The following is a 27,836-nucleotide window of genomic DNA, read 5'->3' on the forward strand; positions in this document are numbered from 1 at the left end:
GCATTTCGATAACACCGCTCTGAAGCCAGGGTGCCAAATAGAGGAGTGAAAAAACAAACAAACAAACAAAACCCCACACCCAAACAAGAAGTTGGTGTTCTCACGGAATTTTCTGCACATTTCAAGCCTCAGTGTTTTTAGGAAGTGATGTATTTCTGAATGAAAATTAACTGAAACAGACTTTGTCTCCAGTCAGATTCAGTAAGACATCTCACATGTAAAAGGCTGGAGAGCAATTGTGTTAAGAAATTGTTGTCTTCCTTGGCTTTACAGTTGTTTGTTTTTTTTTTTTTTTTCTTTTAATAGCTTTTCAAGTTTGTTAACTTCAACAGAACAATGAGTCAGTTATCCACTACCATGTCTCGCTGCGTCAAAGATGTCATTGGCTTTGCTATTATGTTTTTTATTATTTTCTTAGCATATGCTCAGTTGGCCTATCTTGTCTTTGGCACTCAAATTGATGACTTCAGCACTTTCCAGGACTGCATGTAAGTAAAAGAATAAAAAATGCAAAGAATTTCTCAGTATATGGATTTGGTTGCCTCATCATAGACCAAACAAATCCTATGACATCCATCTAAACAGATAAGCTGCGGACATATCACTGTTGATGTAGCTCAGTAGAAAATGCCTTTTTTGATCACATTTTTAGTTCCAAAACTGTCTTTGCTGTGAGATTAAAAATATGCTATAGTTAGATCAGTGAGCTAAAAATGGCAGTTTTTGCTTGGTGGAAGTGACATGGTTTTATAACAGTTGGTCACATTCCTAGACAAAGCACTAACTCTGTCTTCACCAGTTGAATGATTATTTGCTTACTTATGTTTGTAATGCTTACTGAAATATTGTATGCATAATAAGGCTGTGTTCCTGATAGTATGTGTAGTTGGTTGACTCAGAAATGGAGTCGATCTTAGACAGCCAACTAGTAAATTTGTAAGTATCTACTGGAATCCAGGAGAGAGATTAATGTAGGGTTGTTAATCGGTTTTTCCTTTATTGATTTGGTACAACATAACCTGATTCTAACTAAGGTAATTACCAGGTTGTTCAGTTATCGATTTCCCCCGCCCTCTTACCTTGGGGCAGCGTTGCAAAAAGTTTCTTGCAGAGTAGAGGAACTCGAAATATGTTGATGGTGCTGTACAGCGCCAAGCCTCTTCCAGCCTTGGCACTGTACAGACAGCTTTAGAGGGAAAAGGTTGGGGTTGTGTGTATGCGAGAGGCAGAAGGATAGGAGAGGGACGCGACTGGGTCTTAAAGCTTCGCAATGGTAATCCTTGGTTTGCTCTGCCTCCTGTTGCCCCCGTTATCAGTTGTGACCAAAAGCCAGACGTAAACCCCCCTAGTTTTGTTCTGTGTGCGTGGCATCTGACTGCAAGTTTGGTTTTGCCTAGAGATGGGCTTGAGGAATTGACTATTGCAGTGCCTGATGAAGCATTATAGTAGTGCAGACCTCTCTGCTGCCCATCAGTCAGACTGTTAGGGTAAAGTAGATTGAGAATTCTTGCATAGCTCCAAAACTGTTGTTTTTTCAACTGCTGGATATGTTTTGTTTTTTAAGATTTACTCAGTTTCGCATCATTTTGGGAGACTTCAACTTCACAGAGGTTGAAGAAGCTAATCGAATTTTGGGACCAATTTATTTCACTACATTTGTGTTCTTTATGTTCTTCATTCTTTTGGTATGTACGCCTTTGTTTATGCGGGGTGGGTAGGTGGTCATTTTTGCATCTCTTATTCTTTGATTCCTACTGCTACTTGGGGCTTTTTTGATAATGGTGAGCATGCAGCCTGACTGTTACATGGCCAGTCACTACAATCTTTCATTTTTTTCTTCATTTAAAATAGATTTGCGTTGTATGTTTGTTGTCATTCCCATACAGTCCTCCACATTGTGGTTTTTTTAATCTGTATTTTTTATTATTATAAAGAATTTTTTATTTCTAAAATCTGAATAGTGCCTGGTTGGCATACACAGCAAGCCTGTATCTTTGGTGAAAAGTAGCTGTAATGTTCCATACAGGTTCTTGGTTTATAAAGTGCTCTAATGTGTGGCTGGCTGTGTTTTACAACAGCCTAGTTCATGCATGCAACACACAGCTTGTCTGCCAGAAGAGCCTAATTCATCAGCAGTGCAGCAGCTTGCAGATATGCGGGTTGGCCTGCAAAGGCCTCTTTTCCATCCTCTTTTCCTTCTCCGAGGCAGAGTTGGGCCCTGTCTTTCTCACCTTCCCAGCGCAGGTTACCTGTACACTTTTTGACAAACAGTATTATAAGAAGCTGAACTTACCTGAGAGGCAGTATGTAGACATGATTGTTTGACAAATAAATTCAAACGATGAGTATATTGTGAGTGTGTCCTCATCTTTTGTATACTCTCTGTTAATACTAGTATTGAATCCATATTACAGTCTTACTAATAATTTATGTAACAAAAAGTGGAGGAAGGAGACCTCTCTCTTAGAAACCTAGAGACCAAGTAAATTCACTTTTTTATGTTGATATAAGAGAAGAGCCCCAGTATCTTCTACCTGGATGTAGTTTTCAGTTAGTAAAATCCTGCTTTAAGGCTTGCTACCTTATCAAATCACCAAAAAACACAGTTTGGGCAATAATCTGAGGATTTCTTGCTCACATAACAGCTTCCGTCTGGTGATATCATCAGAAACAAAATTACTATGTATTAATGTTCGTACCAAACTAACTGAAAACTACATACAGCAGTCCTGTATCATCATAACTTTTAGAGTTACTTAATGAACTTGTACTTAATGAGGCTTTTTATTATTCTTTGAGATGAGGAGACATGGCATTCAGATATTATTTGTGGGAGAAGACTTCATCTTGGCTATTCACTAGTAAGGAAGCAGAGAATCTTGTTCAGTGTGATGGACCAGCAGTTGATTGGAAAATAACATATGGGTCACTCTGGCCAAAGAAGCACATGAAGCGGGTTTCATATTTGCTTTGAAGCACCTCACAAAATCCAGAGGAGCAGAGGCTAGTGTCCAGCAAGGGAAAGAAATATTTTTTTTCTAAGGGGTAGGAGAAAAGCACTGGAGTGTGAAGGCACAGAAGATTATCCAAAATACTTGCTATAAGTTGTGTGCTTATTAATATCTGCACATCCTGTCATTTGGCTGGAGTGAAATGTTGCTGTAAGCTCCTTGAGACCCGTCTGAGACCTGGAAACTAAGTTAGGGAAGATGGGCAGAAAGCACCAACTCTTAACGTTGGGCAGCTGAAACCAAAATAGACAGTAGTCAAGTTACCTCTCGCTTCTCTGGTGTTGGGCAAGAATGCATAAAGATACAGCATCGGAAGACTGGTCTCCTAAAGCATTTTTTTAAGTCCTTGAGGAAACAGAGATCAACACTGCCTTTCTGCATGAGAGTGGCACATTGAACCTGCCAGTAAATTGAGTAATTCTTTTTGGACTTGAATGTCCAGCTTGGAATTCAGTCGTGTTTACTCCATGTTCAGCAGGACCCTTTCAGTAAGGACGGCATGGCTCAAATACATTATATGCTTGGCACTAAGTTAGTGAGACCGATTTTTTTCTCTTTTGTCTGAAAAAGCAACTGAACTCTTTTCAGAGTTGGTGCCAAGTGTCTGATTTTAAGCTTTTTTGTTTTTGTCTTTAGTCTGAAATGCAAGCAGAGCAGTAATTAGATAAGAACCTTGTGTTTGTGCTGGTTATTATAGGATGAAAAGTTAACTTGATTCCTCAGGCATTTTTGTTGCCAGCTGTGTTGCCTAGATTAATTCACAGTTGTTATCTGTGTAAGTTTGGCCTTGCAGGTAGAAGGCCAAACTTATACATATGACATTAGACAGGCATGGCTTATTGCCACTGCTGTGTGTAGGCACGAACCCTCTCTGGAAAGTAATTCTCCAGTTATGTTAATAACCAGTAGTCTTCATTAAAAGTTGTTATACTGCAGTGCATCATATTTCAATATCTCAAGGTCTCAATGTTCGTGCTTTTTAAACAGCCCACCATTTTTTCCTGGCCCTTTTTAAAAAAAAAAACATGTATAGGTCTGCACATGAAGGTCATAGGAGTAGTAGGGCTCAGCCTTGTTGAAATTTTTAAGTGGACTTTTTTATTTTTCTCATGAACAGAACATGTTTTTGGCCATTATCAATGATACATACTCTGAAGTCAAATCAGATATGGCACAACAGAAGGCAGAAATGGAACTGTCTGACCTGATCAGAAAGGTAAAAGTAACATTTTGTTTGTTTGACATCTCATTCCTCACATCTGAGCTTACTCCATAAAATGCTATATAAACCGTTCAAAGTAAAGCTGGCAGCAGCTGATGAAAATACACATCTCAGTTAAAATAAATTAATCTGAGCTGAGTGTAAATTAAACAAAAGAAGGCTTCCCATCACAATGTATTTTAGTCATCTGAGACTTTGTGTTGAAGGATCAGCCTACTGAATGCGACACAGGATTTGTCTGTCTAGTTACATACAGAAATATTGAACTGATGAAGCTAAACTGCTATTTGGTTTGGTCACAGAATTCAGAATTACCTTGTTTCAGGCAATAAGATGAGGCAAGTCTTGGATAATGTGTTGGGAGCTCCCAGGGCAGCTGCTAGTCAGGTTGTTGAATACAAACTTAAGAGCTTGACCTGAATCCCAGTTTAGGAAAAACATGTGCATGTGCGTGTGCTTTGGCATGGATGCGGTGCTGTACTGTGGTCAGAAATGTCTAAACACATACTCAGCATGACTGGTGACTCAGAGTTTAAAACTGGGAAACTGGTTATTAAAACAGAGCAGAGAAAAAAGAAAAGTGCTACTTTGTTGGGATGAGGACTTTTTTTAAAAGTCATTCCTACAACTGAAGAATGAGAGAGAAGTAAAATGACCAGAGAAAGTTGTATCTGTTTTGTCAGCATTATTTAAAGCTGTCACTTAACTGTCAGTAGCTGCCACAGGTGTCTTACTGGGACAAAATACTCCATTCCTCCTGACTTGCAGTGCAAATTGAATGATGAAAGCTTTACCTCTAACTGCAAAGGTATTTGTATGTTGCCCATTTAAATGCTGAAATAAAAGATGGATAAACTGGAGGAAAAGACAGATTCTTGCAGGGCTTTTGGAATACACTGTATGATAGTGTACACTAGCTGATTTTTGTAATCAAAAAAGTTATTAGAAATCAAGTGTTACCATTTCATGGCAAGTAAAACATGAAATTTCACTCTTTCTTTTAGGGCTACAACAAAGCCATGATCAAACTTAAATTGAAGAAGACTACTGTTGATGACATTTCAGAAAGTCTGAGACAAGGTGGGGGAAAACTAAATTTTGATGAACTCCGGCAAGATCTAAAAGGGTAAGGAAGCTGTTACTTCTTACCTTGAATAGTATCCCCAGAGACATGTGATGTTAAGTCTTTGAGTCTTTCTCTCCCTAAGAGTAGCTAATGTGAGTAAAGACCACACAGCAGAGTACGGTGCTCTTCCTGTATCTGACGGGAGGTTTATGTAAACAAACAGATGTGTACAGGTAAACAATCTTTGCGTATGGGTCTGCAGGCATTGCACAAAGGAAAATTCAAATTGTGGCATGGAACTGCGGAAGAAGAGAGAAGAGGAGCGGGAAAAGAAATGGTCAGTTTGAGGTGGAAGAGAAGCCTTAACTAAGGAGGTCTGCTGAGATCTGGCCCCTGGAGTCTGCACTGTGGCTGGTGTTGCTGCAGTGGGGCAGCATCCCACAGCAGAGGAAGAATTTGGCTCTCTGGGGCCCAACCTTCCTGAGTTGCTGTGTTGTGAGGGAGGAAGTGTCTGAGGAAGCAGAGATCTAAGGTCTTTGAGGAAACAATAATGTTTCTATCAGAGCCGCTGCACGCGTTTGTGAACAGGCAGGAGTCCAAGGAAAGGGAACAAATCAAGGTGGTATAAAAGGGATGGCTGTGAAGGAGCAGGGTGCAGTTTATGGGAGGTTTGTGCTATTAATTAATGAGAGGTAAGGGCTGAGCTTTTTATTATCAGTGCTGTGAATTTATAGGCAGCAGTGGGATCAGTCATGTCTTTGGCTTGGGGATGAAAGTCTGTTCGGAGTGAAATGTTTTTCTAATACTTGAAGTTCATTCATTGTGTGAGCCGACACAGGCAGGACAAAAACAACCACAAAACCACGGATGAAATGCAAAGAGAAAATTTATTTTTGTTATCTTGCCAACTGGGGGATCCCTGAAGCAGCACCCGGGCAGAGGCACACAAACGGGAACACAGGCACCACAGAGCTTGGTCCTTGCTAGATGATCGCCGAACCTGCTGCTTTCGCCCGTGTATCAGGGATTCGTGCAGGCGTAGTTTACCACTGTGCTTTGAACCTTCCCACAGCAGGGCAGGAATCTCAAGCATGTTCGATAGAGTGCTTCTGAGTCTGTCACAGGCCTGTGTTATCTAAATACAGATGTTCTACTTGTCAAGCACACAAGACTGAACAACGGTTAATATGATACGCGTGTTTTTCGACACCCCCAACTGCAAGTCACTTGAGTGTGTTTACAGTCCTCCTCGCCATTCTTCTGTTATTTTCCCACATTCAGCATCTGAAAAATTGAAAGTAAGAGAACTGGTTTTACATCCTTTCCAGGAAGGGGCACACGGATGCAGAGATTGAAGCAATATTTACCAAATATGACCAGGATGGGGACCAGGAATTGACAGAGCATGAGCATCAGCAGATGAGAGATGACCTGGAGAAAGAGAGGGTGAGCTCAGTGTTAGGAGTGGTATGCCACCAGCGCCATCTGCCAGTCTTCTCCCCATGCTGGTTTGCTGCCCCAGAAGAATCCTCTTGTTTCCCTTCACATTTGCTCTCATCCCTTGCTGTCTGAGCAGAACTGTAAAAAGGCAAGGGGGAGCTGATGGAGGGCAGGAGGTCTTTGACCTTGACATCCCCATCCCCCGTGTACAGGTGAAAGTCTTTACATCTTCTCTGTCTGTGGCTTGTGTTTTCACAAAGGAGGATCTGGACCTGGATAGGAGCTCTCTGCCACGTCCTCTGAGCAGCCGTAGCTTCCCCCGGAGCTTGGACGACTCTGAGGAGGATGAGGACGAAGACAGCGGACACAGCTCCAGGAGGAGGGGCAGCAGCTCTAGTGGGGTTTCCTATGAAGAGTTCCAAGTGTAAGTTTGTCCTTCTGAGGGGGATGAATCTGCATGCTGTGTTTGGGTTGGATTTTTTTTTTTTTTTCCCCCTGTGGGTTTTCTTCTTTCGGTTATATAGTAGTCTCTCCTATTACTCTGAATATTAAGCAAATTCTTCATAAAAGTAAATGTTATGTTTTTAAGGTGCTCAAGTCACTCCTTTTAGTGGATTTCAAGTAATATCTGAATTGGAAGTACTTTAGAGAGGCTCATGGGAATCCGTTGGAAAACCAAAACCAAATCAAACCAAACAAACAAAAAAATCCCAACAAAAAAAAAACCTGTCTTTAAAACCTAGTCATTGAAAAGACAGAGAAAATGTTCATGCTACAATAATGCCAGAAGACTTTTCTGGTTTTTTTCAGTAGTAAAACTTTGAGGGTGTTTTAGGTTCAGTGAGAACTTCAGCTGTTGTTTTTAATAAGATTAAGTTACTTGTAAGTGTGTATTTTGCCTAAAAGGATAGATCTCCATATCAATTGATTGTAGCACCACTAGCTGAATGAAGAATTTGAGTAACTAGAACCAACAAATTTTGGGAAAACAGAGTGGAATATGTACTTTTTTCCCATCTGCTTTACCCCTGTTTTACCTTCTTGCTCTTGTGTACCTTGTCCCTTCCTGGACAGTAGGATTCATTTGTGAAAAGTCAGATGCGTCCTTGAATTAAAATGCTGTCTTATCCTCATCTGCTGTGTGTGTTGGCGTGCTAGAATGATACTGACTCAGAAATGTCAGAGTCGCTGAAGCTCACGCTTGTTGCCCTCAGACTCATGAGGCGGGTCGATCGCATGGAGCATTCTATCGGCAGTATCGTCTCCAAGATCGATGCCGTTATTGTGAAGCTCGAAGCAATGGAGAGAGCCAAACTAAAAAGGAGAGATGTGTTGGGAAGACTGTTAGATGGAGTGACAGAGGTAAGACACCAGCTCTCTCTTGTCTGGTCACAACCTGCATGGCTTGCTTACCATTAGCACTTCTTCCTGCTGATTGGCTTGGGAGGGTTGAGGGAGTGGTGGTAAAGACGAGGTGGGTGCTTTGGCAGCGGCCAAGTGGTTTCAGTTTTGTGTTAGGAAAACACGGAATTTAAAACATGAACTGTTAGGGACATGATGCAAGCTTCAGATATGACAACCCATCTTACAGCAGGCCTGTGTCATGCTGAGGCAACAGAGCACCATTTAAACCCCTGAACTGGACAGCAGTGGTGTCCGGTAGTTGCTGAAGCAGCTCGTTCATCCCTTGGTGTCTGTTGGGATTAATACAGAGCTTTTTATGGACTAGCCTGTTAGAGTCTGGGGGATCCAGCCCAGCAGGCCCGTGCAGCCTGCTCTTCTTCTCCCGTGTTTCCTCTGGGATTGTGTATGGCAGGTGGAAGCAGGTCACCTCTGTCACCAGGGTTATCTAGCTTCCATTGCCTCCCCTCCCACCTTCTCTTTCTTGATGGCCCTTTGGAATTGGCCAGTAGGACAAACGTTATTTCTGTGGACGCTAAAACCTGTCAGCTTCCTGATAGGGCAAGAACAGCCAGAACAGGGCTGTTAAGGGGTGGGTGAGATGGACTGTCTTGGTGGGTTGTGTAGGTCAGACTTTTAGCTGCCCCGTCACAGGTATGGTGTTCCTGGCTGTTACTGTTGTTCCAGCCAGCAATTCTGCTTGATTCTTGAGATGGGGCTTCCTTGTGGGTGTGCTCTCCTCAGTATATTTTACATTTCTGGAGGTGGATTTAAATGTTAGGAACTGTAATACAAATTGTGCTTTCATAAGCGAAGGTGACAACCTGGGCATTACATCACTGGCAAGAAAACAATTTACTGCACTAGCTGTGGTTCTCCACTAGCCTATGGAAATACTTAAGTGGTATAAGAATTTCCCATGTTTGTATAGGGTTTTGCTTAGACTGCAGTTTGGAAGCTGTGCTTCCAGCTTGTGTCTTTTAATCTGCTTAGGATGAAAGACTGGGTCGTGACAATGAAATCCACAGGGAACAAATGGAGCGACTTGTGCGAGAGGAGTTGGAGCGATGGGAATCAGATGATACGGCATCCCAAATGAGCCATCGGTTGGGAACGCCACTTGGACTGAATGGCCAGCCTCGTTCAAGGAACTCTCGGCCATCTTCCTCCCAGTCGGATGGTATTGATGGGGCAGGAGGAAATGGGGGGAATAACATCCATGTGTAGGATTAACTTTGTAGGTGATTCTAAACGTTTCAGGTCAGTATTAAGCCAGCAAATACACTATTCCACTGTTTCCCAGCATGAGGTGATCATTCTGATCAGACCACTAAGGGCAATTTTCACTGGTGGGCAAAAGTAAATATTCTCTTCGTAAGGCATTTTCAGACCTATGTAAGCCATGCGTCACGTTCGAGTTGCCAACAGTGAGACTGTCAGCCTTGGAAATGAAAATGCAGGAGACAGAATGGAAACCAGGTGTGACAAAATCTACCTGGACAGAATTTTGGTTCCATACGTGTATTATGGGGAACACTTTCACGAGGGCAGCAAGCTTCAGACAAAATAATGTGCTGTGGCTAAAACACTCAAATGAAAGGCTGTGAGTTTTCTGCTTTCTATTAGAAAATATGATTTTTATAATGCTTTTAAAAGCAATTTTTAAAAGAAGATGGCATCAGTTTCTTGTCTCATTCATTACAACAGCTGACACTTTTCAGAGAGATAAAACAGCACTTTTTTTTTTAGTTTCTACCTATTTTTCTGAGTTATTCTTGGTGTACTGACGTCTTAATTAACTTTAAATGTTCATTTTTACTGTTTTTGAGAAATACTATGTTTCTTTAAACAGAAGAAAGTGCACTTAGTTTGTACAACTGTAAATCACATTATTCCATAATAGAAACGGTATACATTACATGGTTTTGCATTTCATTAGCATTTCAAAAGTAATATTTGAGAACTGCCTCTTCACACCCAAGTAACGTAATAATTTTCAGCTTTGTTGCAAAGTGCCTATTTTTTAATGCTATGTTTTCATGACCTAAGTGTTCCTGGGATAAACATTCCACAGGTTCTTAGGTAAATATGGTTACTTTGCAGAAAATATTTTATTTAAAAGCACACAAAATTGAAAAACAGTAACTCTTCCTTGGGTGTGAGAGGGAAGGGGGCAGAGAAGTTGCTGACAGTTGGGAAAGTCCGATCTCGTGCTCTATCACGTTCTAATCGCGTCTCGACTATGTAGTCTGTATTTACATTTAACAGAACTGCTTGTAAAATTATTATGTATATTTCTACATACGCTTTTCTGCTGAGGTGCAAGACATGATTCGTTTGGAAAGGTGTTTGTAGTATAATCACTGATGTTTAGTATTTTGTTTCCTCTGCTTTCCGTGTGGTAGAAGCTTTGTTTTTGAAAGGAGATGCAACGCTGAAATTACGTTGGTTTCCTATAGAAAGCATTGAGGCATAGTGTTTGTGGTTTTGTCTAGCAACGTGTTTCCATATGCGGAATGCTGGGGGGGAGGTTGTCAATTGTGCTTTTTTCCTGAAGATGGCAGTTGTCTTGTATTTAAAGATTTAGAGATGGCGTAAAGGAAAATGGAAAGCTACGTAATCAAACACAGCTATTAATAGGGTATATAGAGGAAAAAAAGCCTATTTAACAAAGTGTAAGTAGCATGTATATGTTATGTTGGTGCTTTTTATTTCAAATACCAGTTGTTGCCAGCAGTTAGCACCTCATTCTTGTGGTACTACTGCTTAGGCAAAGCTTAAATCTTGCATATGCTCTTACAACTGCATTGTCTGGATGTTCAATGACTCAGAATGCCTTCCCTCTAACCAGAGAATTTGCTAAAACTAAATAGACTTCATGCCTTTCCCTATTTTTAAGTTTACAAGAAACCATATGTACAGAAACTTAATTAATGTAAGCTGGAGCAGGAAGAAGTTCAATGTGGAGACTGGAATTTCTTAGCAGCTTTGGTTTGAGAAGAGGAGGACGTGGGAAAACAGGTTCTGATTCTTGTGAAGTATGTTTTCTTTCGGTGGGTTATTTTGTCGTGTACTAGGAAGAAATTCATACTCTTTCACAAGAGACCCCGTCAGCTTCCCAAAACAGTGCACAGCACAGTGGTTAGGGCATTTGTATGAAACGAGAGACACTCGGACTAAGCTCTGTCTTGCCTCGATTGAAAGTTTTTGGGCCTTAGAAACCTTCCTGAGGAAAGCTTCTCTGTGTTGAACTGGCACTTCTGACTTGAAACAAACAAACAAACCAACCAAAAAAACACTAGCCATACACATGGCCAGCTGGCGTGCAAGGAAACAGAAAATACAATACAAATAAATTTAAATATACGTAGCTTTGTCTTTATAATCATACCCAAAATCTGCAGTGTGTTGGTATGCGACGTGATTTACAGCTTAAACTTTGAGGCGTGCTAACTAATTACATGTGTAAACGTGTAATTGATGTTGGGTTTCTAAGAGTATTTAAATAATCGCGTACTTAAAATCAATGACTTCGGTCAAATGACCCAACTTGAGGTGTCCAGCAATCAGCTGGAACCTTACTAAGAATACCTTGTGTTAAGGTTTGTGCCTGTGGCCTGTAAAGCGTGTGGCTTGCTGAGGTTTACGGCAGCAGGGACTGGGGAGCGTGCAGAAGTGATCTAGTGGTCATCTGTTGGTGAGGCAGGGCCTTCCTGGGGGAAAAGAAAGCTAAACTAAACCTATCGGTATGAGTTTAAATAGGTTTCCTGTAAAAATGTATCTTTCAAAGTGTAAATTCGATCACGCAGCTCATCTTTTATTTGTAGTATATGTTTATTACGGAAATGAAAATGTTTGCATTCACAGCTGTATTTGTTGAGGTATATTTCTGTAACGTGTCGTTACTTAATAACAAACTTCATCTTGAAGTGCAGTAAGTTTTCATGGGGTACCCGTGTGTGTTGACAGTGGCCTTGCAGTAACTGCGTGGCCACTTGACAAATGTTGCAAACTTTTTATTATTTCATTTTTCAACTTTAGATTACAATATCATTTGTCACTTATTACAAAGGTAAGGCTTTTGCATAGTGATGTACAGTGTTTGGTCTTATTAGGAAGCTGTTAATTATGCAAGTCTTCTACAATGATCAAGAATGTATTGATCTGTAAAACTGAGCACTTTACTTCCTAATAAACATTTTATATAATCTATAAAGCGAACATTGTGGCATACACTTGGTTTGTTTATAACGGAACGTTAAGAATTCTACGTTTTATTTGTGTGTGTTACTTCTATCTCATACCTTAGTCTCAGATTACCTAATAATGTCAAAAGGGAGTGCAGAGTGTAAATGAACAGAGAGGACTGGGCTGATCCTACTGCTTCGTTGCCCGAACAGTACTTTTTTTCTATGATAAAACGTCTGCAAGCAATTGTTACGTGTATATTTAGGCACCAGCGGGGCTTTTTTGGTTCCCCGCTTACATGGAACATGCAGTGCAAGCGAAGGGGATAGCAACTGGGGGTGGAGGAGTCCTTCTCCAGAGGTGGTTTGACAAGCACTCCTTCAGGAGAAGGTTTGTGCTGTTTGTGTCCCTGGCCCCTCCCCATACAGCATCGCTGTATGCTAGAAATTATTTTTTCAAGTAATCTAATTGCGTGTCATATCAAAGATACAGGGGAAGAAACTGAAAAATCTTTTAGCACTCATGATCATGAAAACAAAGTAAATGTTTATCAGGAGGTTAGCAACACTCACTGCATTTTGTCCAGTTGCTTTTGCTGGAGCCATCAAACTGGCTGTGTAGCTGTTAGGATGAGAGTAATCACCATGGTGAAGAAGGATGCAACTTTGGCTTGAAACCTTTAAAATAAAAACATTAGTTGGTCTTTCACCAGGCCAGAGCTTTCTGGTTTGGCTGGCAGTGTTGCATGTTTTTGTTGTCGTTTACGCTCAAAAAATTCTTTCCAATTGAAGCTTGTTGAGAAAGAGACAAGATAAAAATGGGAGGAGGACTGCTTCTGTGTAAGGAATAGTAATTAGAATAGCGTGTGGTTGCCCAAAACTGTCTGCTGGATAGGTAAGGATTATCTTTTTGCATTTTACTGTTGCAGAATACCTGTCTATTGTGAAATAATTTATCCATGTGAATAGCATGCTTGGCAAAGTCCTGCTGGGTATTAAATCAGCCAGTATCTTAGAGAAGAAATAAGCAGCCACTCTGTGATATCCACATATATACTTATGTCTAGAACACAAAAATAATCATATGTTTGGATCATATTTTACTAGCAAAGTGTGACGGATGCGCTCAACCCCTTGACCAGGCTGGCAGTGGTTTGGTGCAGGATCCAAAAGAGAAAGGCCTGAGCTGTAGATGGGTGTGAACTCCTTCAGTTTCAATCTGTTCCCTGAAAACCCACAAAGGAACAGAGTGACTCCTTTATCGAGGAACAAAGTAAGTTGTGGGTACAAGAAGTCTTCTGTATACCTCCTCTATCGCATGTAATTTGACTATGAGCCAACCACTTTATCCTGTAAATGTGACAGCCTAAGCGAGCCTTTTTGGAGCTCGCCCTGGTAGGCAGTGTGGCTGCACGGCGGTGATCTCCCCTTGAGCTGGGACCCCTCAAGGCTGCTCCTCGAGGCAGAGAGACCTTTCACCAACGGCAGATCTTTGGTAAGAGACCGATATCTCACATACGGTAACTTTGATTTTGTCTTGGTAACTTTGATCGCATGTTGAATTGATGCTAATGAAACATTATAATCCTTTAGACACAAACCGTTGTCCAAGTCTGAGACTAGCATTGGATCCAGCCGCACCTAGACTCCTCTCTGAGGAAGGAGTTTAGAAAGCAAGAGCGTCCTTTCTGAACCTCGTGACTCAACGGGAGGGTTGGTAGGGTCTTCCTACTCTTTGTATTTCTTCCCTTAGACATAAACTGTTATCCAAGTCTGAGACTAAGATTGGACCTAGCCGCACATAAGCTCCATCAGGAGTTTAGAAAGCAATGGGGTCTACTCTGAACCTCGTGCCTCAACGGGAGGGTCTTCCTTACTCTTTGCATCTCCCATCTCTCTGTGAATCGTTCTAACTCCAGTGTAACTCAATTTTCTTTTGTATGATTCTTCCATGCAGTAATCAATAGAGTGAACCTTGCCATTGAACTTTCTTAGGTCACGCTTTTACATCATCATATTAAAACCACTTTTGCTAATTCCTCTGTCGGTGATTCCTTAACCATTGTAAATCGCCCTTTTGCAACACAAAGTAAGTATATTATATACACAAGGACAGTGTTCAAAATAGTCTTTCTAAAACATGAACACTTGAATTGGATGATGTATGCTAACACTGACTAACTATTCCATTTTTGGGGTACTGTAAATGTAAAATTGCTTCTGTAAATGGTCTTAAGGATTATTAAGGCCATTTACACCTTCTCATGAGTGAGTGGCAAGACTAGGTCCCTACAGAATCAAACGATAATTCTGTTGAGAGCTGTATATCAAATCTGTCACTTGTAATCTGTTTAGCAGGTGCTGTAATTGCACCTATTCTTTAACCACAGCAAGGCCTGTGATAGAAGTGAGAACTCTGATAGAAGTCTTAGTATATTGAACCCATCTTTACTGATAAACACATACATTTGTCAAATAGTACTTTGAATTCACTCGAAAAGATGCAGTTTTCAATTTAAAAAAAAAAATCCAAAATGTATGTCTTTCCTATAATTATTTATTACTTTGAAAACTGGACTTCAGTCAATTACTTGTTGTAAAACAAGTCAAAGAGGAGGATGCCGCTTCCCAAGCAGCTCTGGGGCAGCATGCTTGGATGTATTGGCTGTGTCTAGCCAGTTTAATATCTGTTCTTGCCTGCTATGTAGCAATAACATTAGGTGCTTGCTAGTAACAGAATTTATGGCTGGGAGATTGTAACAGCTGATCAAACAGATGGAGAAGTTGTAATTTAGGCAATGAACAAAAAGAATGCCCATACCGAGCAAGTCAGAAATTAGTATCTCACGTGACGTACGCAGGTATTTGGAGGAAAAACAATTCCCACAAGATCCCTGGTTTGCTGAGGGGGAACAAGGGTTAGTAAAAACATAAAACCCCTGCTATTTAGCAACACTATGCTATTGATTACAGCAAATGGAGCATTCACTACAAGGAACACGGAATTGCCTTCAGTTACTGGCACTGAAAATACAAAAACCTTACTCTGTACTGAGAGCAATAAAATTTAAAAGCGGTACCTTGTAAGATTATTGTTATCATAAAGCTTCCTTCAAACTAATAAATTCAAAGAAATTATAGTACCTCTTTAGAAAGTAACAACTTTCAGCTTGTGATTTATGTTTAATTATTTTAAAGTAGTTCAGATGGAGGATTTAAAAGAAAAATCTTGAACCAGATGGAATAATTTCATATAAAACCTAAACATAAGTAAGTCTTTTGAAGTTTAGTAGAGTCCAGATTAAATGACTTACTGTTAAATGTAAGCAAACTGAAACAGGAATTTTCATACACAAAAACACATTTGCAATCAAGTTAGTGATATAATCAGAATGATTAAATTCTGTACATCACAATTGTTTAAGACTAAGTTCAAATGACAAAAATCTCAGGAAAACAATGGTATCAGGCAGTTCTGTCATTTTTAAGCCTGAGCAATGCATGCGTCTTAACACCATGAACCCCTTGATCCATGGTACCCTATCACTAAGATCCTGCCAAAAGGAGCAAATGCCAGGGATAATTCGACTCCTAAGCCAATTGCAGTGGAAAACAGGGATCATATCAAGACCAATTTGGAGCAGATTAATGAAAAAAGGCTTAATGAACCATGTACCCCTGAAAGAATGCTTGTAAAATCCACCACTAATGAGAGTGAGGAGAGAGAAAAGATTGTGAGAAACAAGTCAGGACCATTAACCTTGGGGTATTACGAGATCCTTGAGAGTCTAATTCTTGTCACAAGGTCAAGCTTTTACAAAGCAATTATTAAGGATCTCCATAGTATCAACATACAGACGCACACACATACTCAACGCCTTTTAACCTCGGGGGTTCTGGACTCATTTCCCTTCTACTAATCACTTTTTTTCCCCCTGCTTTCCTTGTATAAATCTCACACAGATTTTTTAGAAGTATCCTCTAAATTCACATTAAAACTAATCTAGCCTCAGAAATTTTCAACAAAACATTGATTATTATAATTCTATCGGAAGTAGATTACCATCTTGCAAATGATGTATTATTGTTGCTTATCCTCAAGCTGTGAAATGTTCTTTTGTCATAAAGGAGCCACCTTGTCATACTGGAAGGACCGTCACACGTGCATTTTTCAATGCCACAGCAGCTGAGTCTTCAGTAGTAATACTCAGAAAAACATCGGGATTGTTGTATTACTGTGTTACGTTTGTAACCTGCAAAAAACTGAAACAATACTGAGCATCAGAAAAGACTTAAGGTAAGATTTCATAAAAGGGTACAGAATGCTCTAAGACTAATGCTGTGAAAAGTCTTAAAAGAGCAGTAACACAGGTACTGTTGGTAACAAACCTGAAAAGCCCCGGCACTGCCAGACCTAGCAAAGGGCCAAAGTCATCAGGTCAGGATTGGATCTAGAGTTCATGAATAGTTTCAGCATGTTGGTTCATTCCATTAGAAAGATGGAAAGTTAGGAAGATGACAGTTCAGTTATTATGAAGTTCAGATATGAACAGAGATAATATCCTCCCCATGTATTTCAAGAAGTAACATTAAAATAGGCCCTGGACTCAGAAACTGAACGATCAATACACAGAATAACATACCTGTATAGATCTGTTCCTAATAGCTGCAACTCGCTCAGGTGCTTTGGCTGTTAATTCTAGCTAGGGTCCTACTAAACCCTGAAGATGGAGGCAGGGCGCTCTGACTGCAAAGCACTGTTCTCCGGACCTTTCCGGCCCCAGGAATCCGTGGGTGAGTACCAGAATATTTAGGTAAATCGTTTCCTGCAAACCATTTCATAAGAGAGCTGGAGTATCTGAATTAAATGAACAAAAAGTATGTTGTCATTTAAATTCAGAGTACTGTTGCATTTTAATGAAAGGTGCGACTCCTCATAAGCTGTGTGGGAAGCTCTTGTCTTGGGGACAGGCATTTTACACAGCAGTGTAACATCTCAAACCTTACCATAAGAGGGAGCTACAGCACACTTAAGTAATACTTACCTTGTGTAACCAAATGGGCTCTAATGAAAATTTAGTATTTTTTTCTTTACAAACACAATCAAGGTAGTGCAAGGTGAAAGGTTTAAGTCTGTTTTAGTCAGTGCCTGTCACTGTGACCAGAATCCCCAGTTGCTGAAAGCTCACCAACCTATCTGAAGTACTGTAAAGCGTTATGAGCAGGGCCATGGTACACCTGGCCTGCTGTCAAACACTCTGAATACGGAATACTGAGGCAGATGAATGGAAAAGGTAATTGTCCTCCCTTGCCTCGGCATCCTGAATGTAAAAGAAAAAACAGAACTGGCATTCAATGGCTGCATTTATCCTTCCCCCTGCCCTTCTGTGAGAAATTGTGCTGTGATTAACTAGTAACACACGTGTGTGCAAGCCTGAGTAGTATGAAGCATGTCAGTATGAATCCTGATGACCTTTTCCATGTTTAAATAGCTTTTATGAAATATATTGCCATTGACTTTAAATGCTTATGTAAAATCTGAGCAAAAAAGCAGGTTAGGGTTTAGTGCTCACATGATATTACTTGAGGATAAATTCTTCTCCTGGCAAGTAACTAAATCAAATTTGATCCTGTTGATGGTTGGATTGGTAAAATAACATTATAAATATTGTCCCAAGAAAGACTTGAAGAAAATACTGCTTCGTCTCAGGTTTTTTTCCTTTCCAGAAATAATTGGGATCTCTTAATTAAAAAATCATACACGTTACTTACAAAATATAACGATGTAAATGAAGCAGGTAAAAATAGAGATTGGCTAAATCCTAAAAACAAAGCAGAGAGAGAGCTGGGTAGGGTCACAGCTCACAGAACAAGGTAATGCTATGACTCTTCTCCCAAATCTCAAACAGAAAAGACACTTTGAAGAAAAAGCAAATAAGCAACAACTTCAAGATGTATCTAACCCAATGAGGCTGTCCTAAATGATGTTGTTGTTTAAGCCTAAACCAAATCCTTTCCATGGAATTATGGGATGGGAGACAGGACAACAACTCCATGTACATAGATTATCCGTATATCAATATATGGAAATATATTCTATATATATATTCATATATTGATACCGATATATGGAAACTAGTATACAGAGGTTTTACCACAGGAAGCTTGATACCTGACATCTCAGTGCAAGTCTGCATGGAATGACTCCCTTCATTTTAATGCAGAATGTGTCCCTTAGGGGACATAAACAGCAAAGGCAGTTATTTACCGCTACGGTGTTTACCAAACCATTTCCAGAGAGCCCATGTGCATCCTCCTATCTAAGAGCCTAAGAAGAAACAAAACCGTTCTGAAAGGAACCTGGAGAAGTAAATGAAACGAAGTAAAAGCAAAGTAAAAATTGACTTGCCTATCTAGTTAACATAGATATTTCCAGGTTCTGTGCTGAGTAAAAAGTGGAATTCTCTCCAAATTAAAAATGTATTCAGTCACTAAGTACAGCTGGAACAGCCATTTTGAGAAACCTGGTTTTCATTTTGCCCAGCTCTTCTAACTTTGTACCATCTTGCAAAAGTCTTGAACTTAAATTTATACCACAAATAATATTTCTGCTCTACAAATCATGTCACTGAACATCAAAGTGCCTAATCTGAGCAAAGAAGCGTCAGACATGTCCCAAATTCTGGGCTTGAACAGGAGCAATGTAGAATGCTTGGGGTTATCACATCTGTTCACCCATAGCAAAATCGCGTAGTCATATGCTGCTCGCTGACATGTCCACAGATGGTAAATACAGCTGATGTGGAACAAATCTTTTGCTTGAACACTTAGGAATGTTTGCCTTGCCAGTGCATCCCAGGATCGCACTAAGGCTGGGTTTCATGATCCCACTGCACAACAAACCCCAAATTATTCTATTTGTATATTCATTTGGTTAATTTGAATGTCTCTCCATTTTGATATATTGTCAAATGAAAATCTGTCAAGAACTAATAAAAGGCCTGAGTACTCCAAAACTATGGCTACATTCATATTTGGTTCTATTTGTTAGTTACCTGCATAGAAATACATGAGGTCAGACTTATAGTTCAGCCACACCAGTGTAAATGTAGAGAATCTGTCTGTTAGTATAGTTTTAAGGTGACCGTTTCCTGATAATCTAAGAAGGAGAAGAGATTTTTATCTTCAGAAACTGAAGGGTTTTTTACCAAAGTATAAATTAACAGCAAATTATTTTGTAGTGCAAGAGTCAGGTAGATAGATTTTAAAACTTGAGGGTTTTCTATTTTCTGAAAACTGACTACATTCAAAGAACTAGATACAGAAATATTAATGATCGAGCAAGTTCTTTACTTTCCTCAGTTTTTCAGGGCTCTTTGTAGTGCTGAGGATCTCTCGTGTGTGTTATTTTTATTTGCACATGTGTTCTTAAAATTACATGTGTTTTTCCCTAAAATTCAGGTCTATGACAACACCTTTCTGTACAAGATCCCCTTCTAGCTAAGCTGGAAATTGAAAATTTAACTTAGTGTGTGCTGTTGTGTCTGTGAATCTGTAATTTTATCTGTATGACCCTATTTCATTTTTTACTTTTCAGTTCATTTGCTGGATGCTTACGCAGAGTTGTGACAAAGCTGAATGAAAAAGGGGATGAAACATAATGTTTTTAAAAATACCTACTTGATATCTGTTAAAATTTCAACTGTTTTTTGACAAGACCAAATGCCACTCCACAGTTCTGTAGCAGATGTGGAAAGTAACAGTGGCTTCTGCACAAAATCCGTGCCCGGCTACAGAAAACAGATTTGTGGGAAAGGCGTCAGCGCTGGGTTCCAGCAGCTGGCCGCTGCGATGGAGCTGCTTCTCTGTCCGAGCTGGGGGCAGCCGCTGCTGGCTACAACAAGAGCCTGCGAGAGGATGAGTTAACAGCTTCGCCCAGAGGAAGGACCTCACTGCAAGGACATGTCTTTGTCAAGGTGATAAAACTCGCAGTTAGATTTGGGACGCTGTTGTACAGCTGCCTGTTTCCTCTCCTGCAGTTCCACTGTGAATGATAGCGTTTGATGAAAACGTTATTCCACAGGACCTGTGTCACTTATTTCAAAACTCACAGTGAAATATGTCAGAGCACAGCTACAGGTTACTATTGTAGAAAGCCCCACTCCATGGTACCCCTTGCAAGGTTTGCAAAGCGAGGCTGGCGAACAATGTAGGTTTTTTTCCTGTGCTCCTTCAGCCTCACTCTTCTGCCTCATCTCGTTCCCCCGGGTCTGCACTACTGCTTCCAAACCAAGTGTTTCTGACCGAAAAGGAGAGCATGCACTCATACTGCTGCTCCAGCTCTGGCGCTCTGCCTTGAATAATTTTTGAAAGACATAAAACTACAACCAGCCTGGAAGAAGTGGTATAAGAGTCTTAGAGACATAAGGTCTTGTAAGTAAGTTTCTTGAAACTCTGGTTGAAGAAAAAAGTTAAAAGTACTTAAGTACAGGGAGAAAAAGGCGGAAGGAACGCAGCTATTCTAGGTGTGTGAGGGCAGCTTGTCCTAGCGTACCTACAGCTCTCGCTGGCTTCCGCAGGAGCTGAGCTCGCTGGTGTGGGCACAGGGAGAAAACCTGCAGGAAAACTGGCAGAAGGACACCACGCTCCACTGGGGAGTGACTGATTTTAATACACTGTAATTTAAATGCAATGCTAATAAATTTGGAGACAGAAAAGTGTAACAATAACTTGTATTACGGTTAACTTTATGCTTTCTATTAGCACAAGTTAAAATCAGTTGATCTAAAAACCAACAAAAGCCAGACCACACTAAGAAATTTCCAAGTGTGGCTGTGTATGACCCATACAAACTAGGGCAAACATTGCAGAAGCAACAAGATTAATGGGAACAGCCCAAGGAAGAGCTGCAAAGTTGTCTTCTATGCATTTTTATGCATTTACTTGACGCATAACTCTGCAGGTACAATCCTTTGCATCGCTATCGTTCTGTTTTCAAATAGTTTCATTTGATGTCAGCTGACAAGGGGCAGCCTGTCAGACGGGGAACCGCTACGCCCAGCGCCTGCGTTCAGCGAGCGCGGCCAGCACTGGCCCGGGCGGCAGCTGGGGACCCGCCGGGCGCCTCGGCGGGGCTTGGCGCTGGCTCGCCTGCTCCAGCCGCCCCTCACCCCGGCGCCCACCCAAAATTAAGCAACAGGTCTTTAAAACAGAGCAAATTCTATTGCATGAAATAATAATGGGGAGTGATAAGGGCAGAGCTCCTTGCTGGAGGAGCTGCGTCTGTACCAAGTGGAAGGAGACGAACTACCATCGCTGCGTAGGGCCAGGGAAAAGCCGGCCTGCCGGGAAAGGGTTACTGCAACCTACGCACTCTTACAAATGTGGTATCATCCTGATTAGCTGTACACTTGACATTGGTCACCATAAAAAAGACTAAGAACTCAGGATAGCAGCAATAACAGGACAGTGAAGATGACTTGCAGTTACGCAGAGAAAATGCACATTTCAGTACAAGGAATACACAAACTGCCAGAGTAAGAAAGTATACAGTCACCTTTATTTAAAAAATAGTGTTTCTACCACTCCAGCTTGGTAAGAAAAAACTTGCTGGCATCAATGAAGTACACGCTAGAGCAGTAATGATTTGCAAATAGAAAAGGGCATGAGGCGTCCACTGGGATGGAGAGGGTGTTTCTGTCGCTGTCTCACGTAGACTGTGACCACATTAGGAGTGGAGACTGCATTGGTGTCCTGATAAGCATCGCTTTGGACTGAATTACTTGCCAGTGAATGTAGGTGCTAATTAAAGTATGGAACCATTCTTTTTTTTCCAGGTTAAGCGATTAAATATTAGTTTCATTGTTTAACAAATTCATAGCTAGAACATGGAGAAAGAGTGAATAGTCTCTTGAAGAAATGAATAGTTGTATACTTTTTATGGCAAAGAGAACTGAGGCATGCTAGACATTTCAGCAAAGTACGTTAATACTAAGTATTTTATATACAAGGATGGCATTCACATTGTCGACTTGTGTAATCATAAACAAAAGTACAAAGGAAGGTCTCTTAAGAAAGAATTAAGCCAGTTTTTCAAACTACTGAACGGTGGGAAATGCATTTTTCATTCTGGTTTTAGGAGAACTTCTTCATGAAGTGCAATTTTAGGTAGGCAATGGTAAGGAATATTACTGTCATGCAGGCGAGAGCCAGGTGGTTCTGCCACAGGCCCCAGCTACTCGCATCAATGCCTTGATTTTTCAGATATTCATCTCCGGTACACCACCTACAGATAAATACACACACGTTTATAAACTTAGTCACTTTGCAGTACCTAGGAAGATCCCTAGGAGTTGTAGTGTGATTTCATGTCTACAGTAGGCCAGGCAAACACCAGCTATATGTTCCTATTTTGTTTTCCATTTGTGTATCTGTTTTTCTTGTAGCTACAGTCAGTTTTCTGTAGGAGGCTGAAATGGATTTTGTGAGGCTGTGTAATTGTAGTGCGCGTGTATGTGTTTCAGTAAACGCAGTTTAAAGAAAAGTGAGAAGCATAACGCCAGATATTTCTAGTGTTCTAAATGCTAAATATGACAATAAGCAGAATGTTCTCTGCAGACAGAATGCAAAAACCCAGTCAAAACTTCATTTTCCATGTAAAAACTCAGAGATTCTGCTGGTCATCAGTGAGTATCTCACAAACAGACTAGTGCTCTAGGACTTTGCAAGTTACTGGTGGTGGGATTCATTTTAATGTACCAAGATACTTACGGCTGGCTTGTCTGTCGATAGTTATCGTTGCTGATTAAATTCGTGTTGTTACTGCTGCCACAAAAGTTCAGACCAGTCAATTCATTGATTTGTAAAGCCTTTTAAAATGAAAGAAACAATGACAACAGAAATTAGCAGGTAAAGGAATAATACATTAACAAGATGAGACATAATTCAATTCAAATTTATTCTAAAAACATGATGGTATCACTATTTATTATGTTGGCCAAATCCCCATTTTTTAACTGAGCAGCATGGTTCTTTTAAGAGGGGAATGTAACTGTAACGCACGCGTGTCACCAGGCTTTCACACCTCTCCCAGGCTAGACTATTTCTGCATGGGCATATTAAAGCCCAAATTTCTCCGCAAAACATCACCCTGGCTTAAATTATGAAAAATTAGGAGAAAAGCTTTAGCCTGACAAGTTTTTGTTTGATTGATGAAAAAGAGAAGAACTGGTTTTTAGGGATAACATTGTTCTTTGTGTCGTTTTCATCCAACCGCATTCCAGTGGATGTGGTTGTTTCGTCTCTCTCTCATACGAGGTGTTTCCAAGTTACAGAAATGAGCTCTTCTAAACAGCAGTGGGTGCTGGTTGATGAAAAGCCTTTCTTATTTCAAGATACTGCACTATGTTCTGAAGTTGCTCTATTTAATTAGCTGACCTTTTGCTCATTAGCCCATAAAGTTTAGCATTTTCTTTATCATCATGAGTAAAGACATTCCTTTCTAGCAAATGTTTTCCAAGTCTGTACACAGGAAAATACAGCACTTACTGTCATTCCGTATCGAGGGATGCTAAAGTACTTGAGCCAGGAGAGCCAGGACATGATGCTCGTGAGATTGACCAGCAACCCAGAGAAAATCTAGAGGCAAGGATTACAAAAAAGCCACAACAACAAAAAAAGAAATTACAAATTACATGCTATTACCATGTGTTCTTCTCCTAGCTCCTGACTCTGCTGCTTCAGATTAAAAACAAGTGGGAAGGCATTTCTAGAGGAAGAAACTCTTTCCAGTGGAAACAACAGGGGAGAGGGAAGAAACCATTTCTATTACCCAGCTTTGGGCCATAACCCCATGTGGTCCTTCTCCCGAAATGAGAAATGGGGAATGCTTTCACCCGTGCATTAAACGCGGGTGCATCCCGTCTGTGGGTCCCACATGGGTTCGCATGAACTGTCTGCTGCTACTCGGCTGTGTGGAGCTGCTGGAGGTGCGCGCTCGGTTTTGCTTGTCTGCCCTGAGTCTGAGGCAACGTGGGTTTTGGCTGTTGGTTCAGCACGGCCTCATTGTTTGTGGTGCCTGTCTGCTAACTGTAGCTGTTTGTGTGTTGTCCGGTTCTAACACGCCCGATGGTTGGCTCTGCAGCTGAAGAGGGCAACTGCAGTAGTGGTCTCGGAGAGCAGGAGGCTGCGGGTCATGTCCTCAGCCAGCCAAACTTGTCTTTGGAAAAGCTAAAGGAGAGTGACTGAAATGTAGCTCTAGGTCGCTTTTCTGCTTCCCAGGCAGCACGCCGGCTGCCAGAGCCACCGAGAAGAGGGCAGAGGAGCCACGCTCCCTCTGCCTCACACCCGGCCCCCTGGTTCTTGTTAGTTAAGAGGACAAATCAGAATGTTCAACCCCACAGTACCAGAATATTCAAATCAGACATATCAGGATATTCGACATGCTTGACCCCACAGTCTTTTTGCAGAATTCAGCTGAACTCTGTGCCAGTAGGATTTCCAGATTTCAGGATTCAGTCTAGAAAACTGAATAATGCTACTCACAATCATAAAAACAAATGCGATAGTCATGAGCAGGTTTGCTACAGCGACCACGCTCTGTCCTGCTGCAATGGCTAGTGCCATAGAAGTGGCTGTGTAGGACACCATCATAAGGGTAAACATCATTGTAAAGAAGGCTTCTACTGTTGGTTTCAAACCTTAAAGATCAGAACAAGAAGGGTTTCAGTATGATCCTGCCAAAAGCTCTACCATAACCTGAACACTGTCCTGACTTACGTAGTGTATCCTGCCTACAGAATACATTTTGTCTGACAGCATAGGCTGCCTCACTGAGACCCAAGACTGCAGCGGGGCTTGTGACAGCCCATATGTGTATGCCCTGTCAAGAGAGGACAGGGTGAATAAGTAGTGTGCCTGTAACTGCAGTAACACTGGAGATAGCAGAACGGGTAGAAGTTACAGTACTGTACTCCACACAGTCCAAGGTGAAGGCCTCACTGTGGCTTCAAGTTGTCTATCAAAGGAGAAACTCCTAGTGCGCTTCCATGAGCAGCAGTTGTACAGCATTTCACTTGTTTCCAGCAGAGAGCTCTCCTAGTGGACCTAGTGGCCTTTGGCTGGCTATGAATTTGGTAGCAAGGTCTAGCTCACTCCAGTTTAGCAGTCTGAGAGCCTCTTGCTGATGTGGCCTTGTTTCCTGTTCCTTAGGGAAAAAAATTCAGACCAAAGCGAACTGTAATTATTTTTAAGCTTGCACTTTCAAGCTTTTGGGACATCCCAAAAGGATGCCGTGATCTGAAACCTTACCCTAGGAAAATGGTCTGCTTGGGACACATTTTGAGGATGACATTTGAAGGTGCTCTAGGGTTGAAAAAGTTGGTGCCAGCAATTTTCAAAGTCTGCTCACTAACCAGAAGGCATTTCACCAAAAAGAGCAAGCTGATATTAATTCACACAATATTAAGTTCTTAAAACTTTTTCTTTAGGTGTTCTTGCAAGGATGGAAAAAGCATCCTGTAAAAGTCACCAGAAGCTAAGAATGAAATGAAAAGGAATAAATCAAACCTATGTAGCAGAGGTTATGGCACGCTTCCTTCTAGGGACGGTGGAGATTAGACGTGTCACAGATTCTGACATGAATGCTTAACTCTTTGAAAGCGTGTCTTTTCTGTAAACAGCATGGTATGTTAGAAGCAAGTGCAGTAACTGCTGCCATACCGATGTAGTGCTTTAGCCTATATAAATATACATGTATACATGCACAAATATAAAATGCGAGTGCCTTGTTCATGTATTGAGGGGGTTGTAATGGGCCTGTAGGAAACCGTACTTGCCTAACATGAAGTAAATTATACAGGTGAAGATGATGCTTGGTATAGTCCTCATGGGTATTAAATCAGCCATTAGCTTTGAGATGAAATACGGAGATGTGCTGTAGTACCCACTGATATATTCATGTCTGGAACACAGAGATATATACAGCGTATTACAAATTTAATCACTAAAAAAGAGTAAGATTATTTTCACCTGGAGACAAATTAATTCTAGCTCAAACTGGAAAAAATGAGTTTTTTCATGGTTAGGCTGTAATGCATTTGTCCAGTAAGCCATAGTAATGGTGCCATTTTCATATGCAAATGATATGGATACTTGTGCACATGATTTCTAGTAAATGTATGTGTTGTGTCATCAAAAAAGAGAAAGAGGATAAAGCTTAAATAATTTTCCTTTTCTGTACAGTGTAATCTGCACAGCTTTAAAGAATCCAGTTAGATAGTATTTACTGTCCTCACTAGCAAGTCACAAACTTATTAATCAATACCTAAATTGAGTACTCAGGGTTTTTTCCTACATATGTTAATAATTTTAAACTCATAGGTACCGTTTTGGCGATTTGCAGACAACACACTAACAGGCTAAAAGAGTATATTTGCAAGGAGCACTAACAGTGAAATAATTTGAAAACTCTGCACCAGGTATACTTAAATGACAATAACCTACAGCAGGGCAAACAAACAAACTCTCTAACAGTAGGCCCTGATAACTTTTTTGTATCTTTTACTTACATAAATATCTTTTTTTCCACAACAAAGAGTTCAATAGCTGAGATGCTGCTGAAACACTGGTTGGTGGTCAGAAAGAACATTGCACCCAGTCTACAAAAAGCAAAATAGCAAGCCGTTATTAAAAATGTGATGTAAATTTAGTGTTTCCACTACAGTGTACATAAATCCAACCATAGCGCCTGGAGCTTGGCAGTATGTGACCTCCCATCCTGAATTGCACGGGAAAAGGCTTGGCTACAAGTCTGAGTCCGTAACAAGCCTGAAGTAGACGTGGTACAGGCAGTATTTGTTATTCACATGCAAGGATAGTATGTTCTCTGATGCAGTCAAAGGACAGAAAATGAACTGATTTTCCTTATTTTTTTTTTTACGTAATTTCCTGACACATTAAAAATTCTCGGTCCGTAAGGCATTTGTCTGATGCAAACTGTGAGGAACTGAGTAAGCAATGTGAAAAGTTGTTTTCACCTTTTCCACTAAAATTTAGGGCTTTGCTTTCACAATTTCATATCCAATTTAAAACCGGGCCATTTTTACATAAATGCTATGAAGCGTTTCAACACTAAGAACCCAGAGCTTTCTTAGTTGCAAGCCCATTTGTCAGGTGATGTACATAACAGCTGTCAAAATGATGCATGGACAGGAATAATTTTAAAATCTAGCTTTAGATGCACATTCTGACTTACTGCTGGTAAACTCAAGTGTGTATGTAGAAGCAGTTGCAAGATCAAAGCTTTAGTTACCCAGGTTTATGTAGCCAAGTCTGGATATTTTAATCTTGAATTTTTTTTTTATCTTGGGGAAATCTTTGCAGAAAAGAAGTTAAAAAGCTGCCATGCTGAATTAAACCTTTTAAATATGATGACTGCTGTTCAGCGTTTTCAGCAACCTGACTGGCACTGAAAAATGGCATCCTACAGAAGGAGCACTACTCACTTCATT

The 27,836-nt window shown here is 40.6% G+C and overlaps 2 protein-coding genes and 1 long non-coding RNA gene across 8 annotated transcripts in view; 2 read left to right on the top strand and 1 right to left on the bottom strand.

Annotated features, from left to right (window-relative positions):
- PKD2 (polycystin 2, transient receptor potential cation channel) overlaps positions 1 to 12,894 on the top strand; it is a 28,401-nt gene extending 15,507 nt beyond the window's left edge. The window contains exons 8-15 of the mRNA XM_087738084.1: positions 307 to 488; positions 1,565 to 1,685; positions 4,129 to 4,227; positions 5,238 to 5,359; positions 6,628 to 6,745; positions 7,000 to 7,163; positions 7,954 to 8,101; positions 9,134 to 12,894. Coding sequence (XP_087594210.1) covers positions 307 to 488; positions 1,565 to 1,685; positions 4,129 to 4,227; positions 5,238 to 5,359; positions 6,628 to 6,745; positions 7,000 to 7,163; positions 7,954 to 8,101; positions 9,134 to 9,367 — 1,188 coding nt within the window. The 3' untranslated portion in view covers positions 9,368 to 12,894. The remainder of the gene's footprint in view (positions 1 to 306; positions 489 to 1,564; positions 1,686 to 4,128; positions 4,228 to 5,237; positions 5,360 to 6,627; positions 6,746 to 6,999; positions 7,164 to 7,953; positions 8,102 to 9,133) is intronic.
- Positions 12,895 to 13,940: 1,046 nt separating this feature from the next.
- Positions 13,941 to 21,728, top strand: LOC148051528 (uncharacterized). The gene is made up of 3 exons (XR_015700186.1): positions 13,941 to 14,044; positions 16,456 to 16,624; positions 17,031 to 21,728. It is a non-coding gene; the product is annotated as an uncharacterized LOC148051528 (long non-coding RNA).
- Positions 16,452 to 27,836, bottom strand: part of ABCG2 (ATP binding cassette subfamily G member 2 (JR blood group)) — a 31,450-nt gene continuing 20,065 nt past the window's right edge. For 4 of the 6 annotated variants that reach the window (XM_087738088.1, XM_087738087.1, XM_087738085.1 and 1 more), the window contains 6 exons: positions 26,895 to 26,984; positions 26,163 to 26,287; positions 24,871 to 25,025; positions 23,875 to 23,964; positions 23,098 to 23,195; positions 21,868 to 22,612 (listed from right to left, as the gene is read on the bottom strand). In XM_087738088.1, coding sequence (XP_087594214.1) covers positions 22,462 to 22,612; positions 23,098 to 23,195; positions 23,875 to 23,964; positions 24,871 to 25,025; positions 26,163 to 26,287; positions 26,895 to 26,984 — 709 coding nt within the window. In that variant the 3' untranslated portion in view covers positions 21,868 to 22,461. Of the gene's footprint in view, positions 16,591 to 21,867; positions 22,613 to 23,097; positions 23,196 to 23,874; positions 25,026 to 26,162; positions 26,288 to 26,894; positions 26,985 to 27,836 lie in introns of those variants that run through there. The other 2 variants (XM_087738089.1, XR_015700185.1) reach the window with 2 other exon arrangements.

This window comes from Nipponia nippon, unplaced genomic scaffold (assembly GCF_047370975.1).
Source record: "Nipponia nippon isolate SJK-2023a ecotype South Korea unplaced genomic scaffold, ASM4737097v1 scaffold_6, whole genome shotgun sequence".
In the NCBI taxonomy this organism is placed as follows: Eukaryota; Metazoa; Chordata; class Aves; order Pelecaniformes; family Threskiornithidae; genus Nipponia; species Nipponia nippon.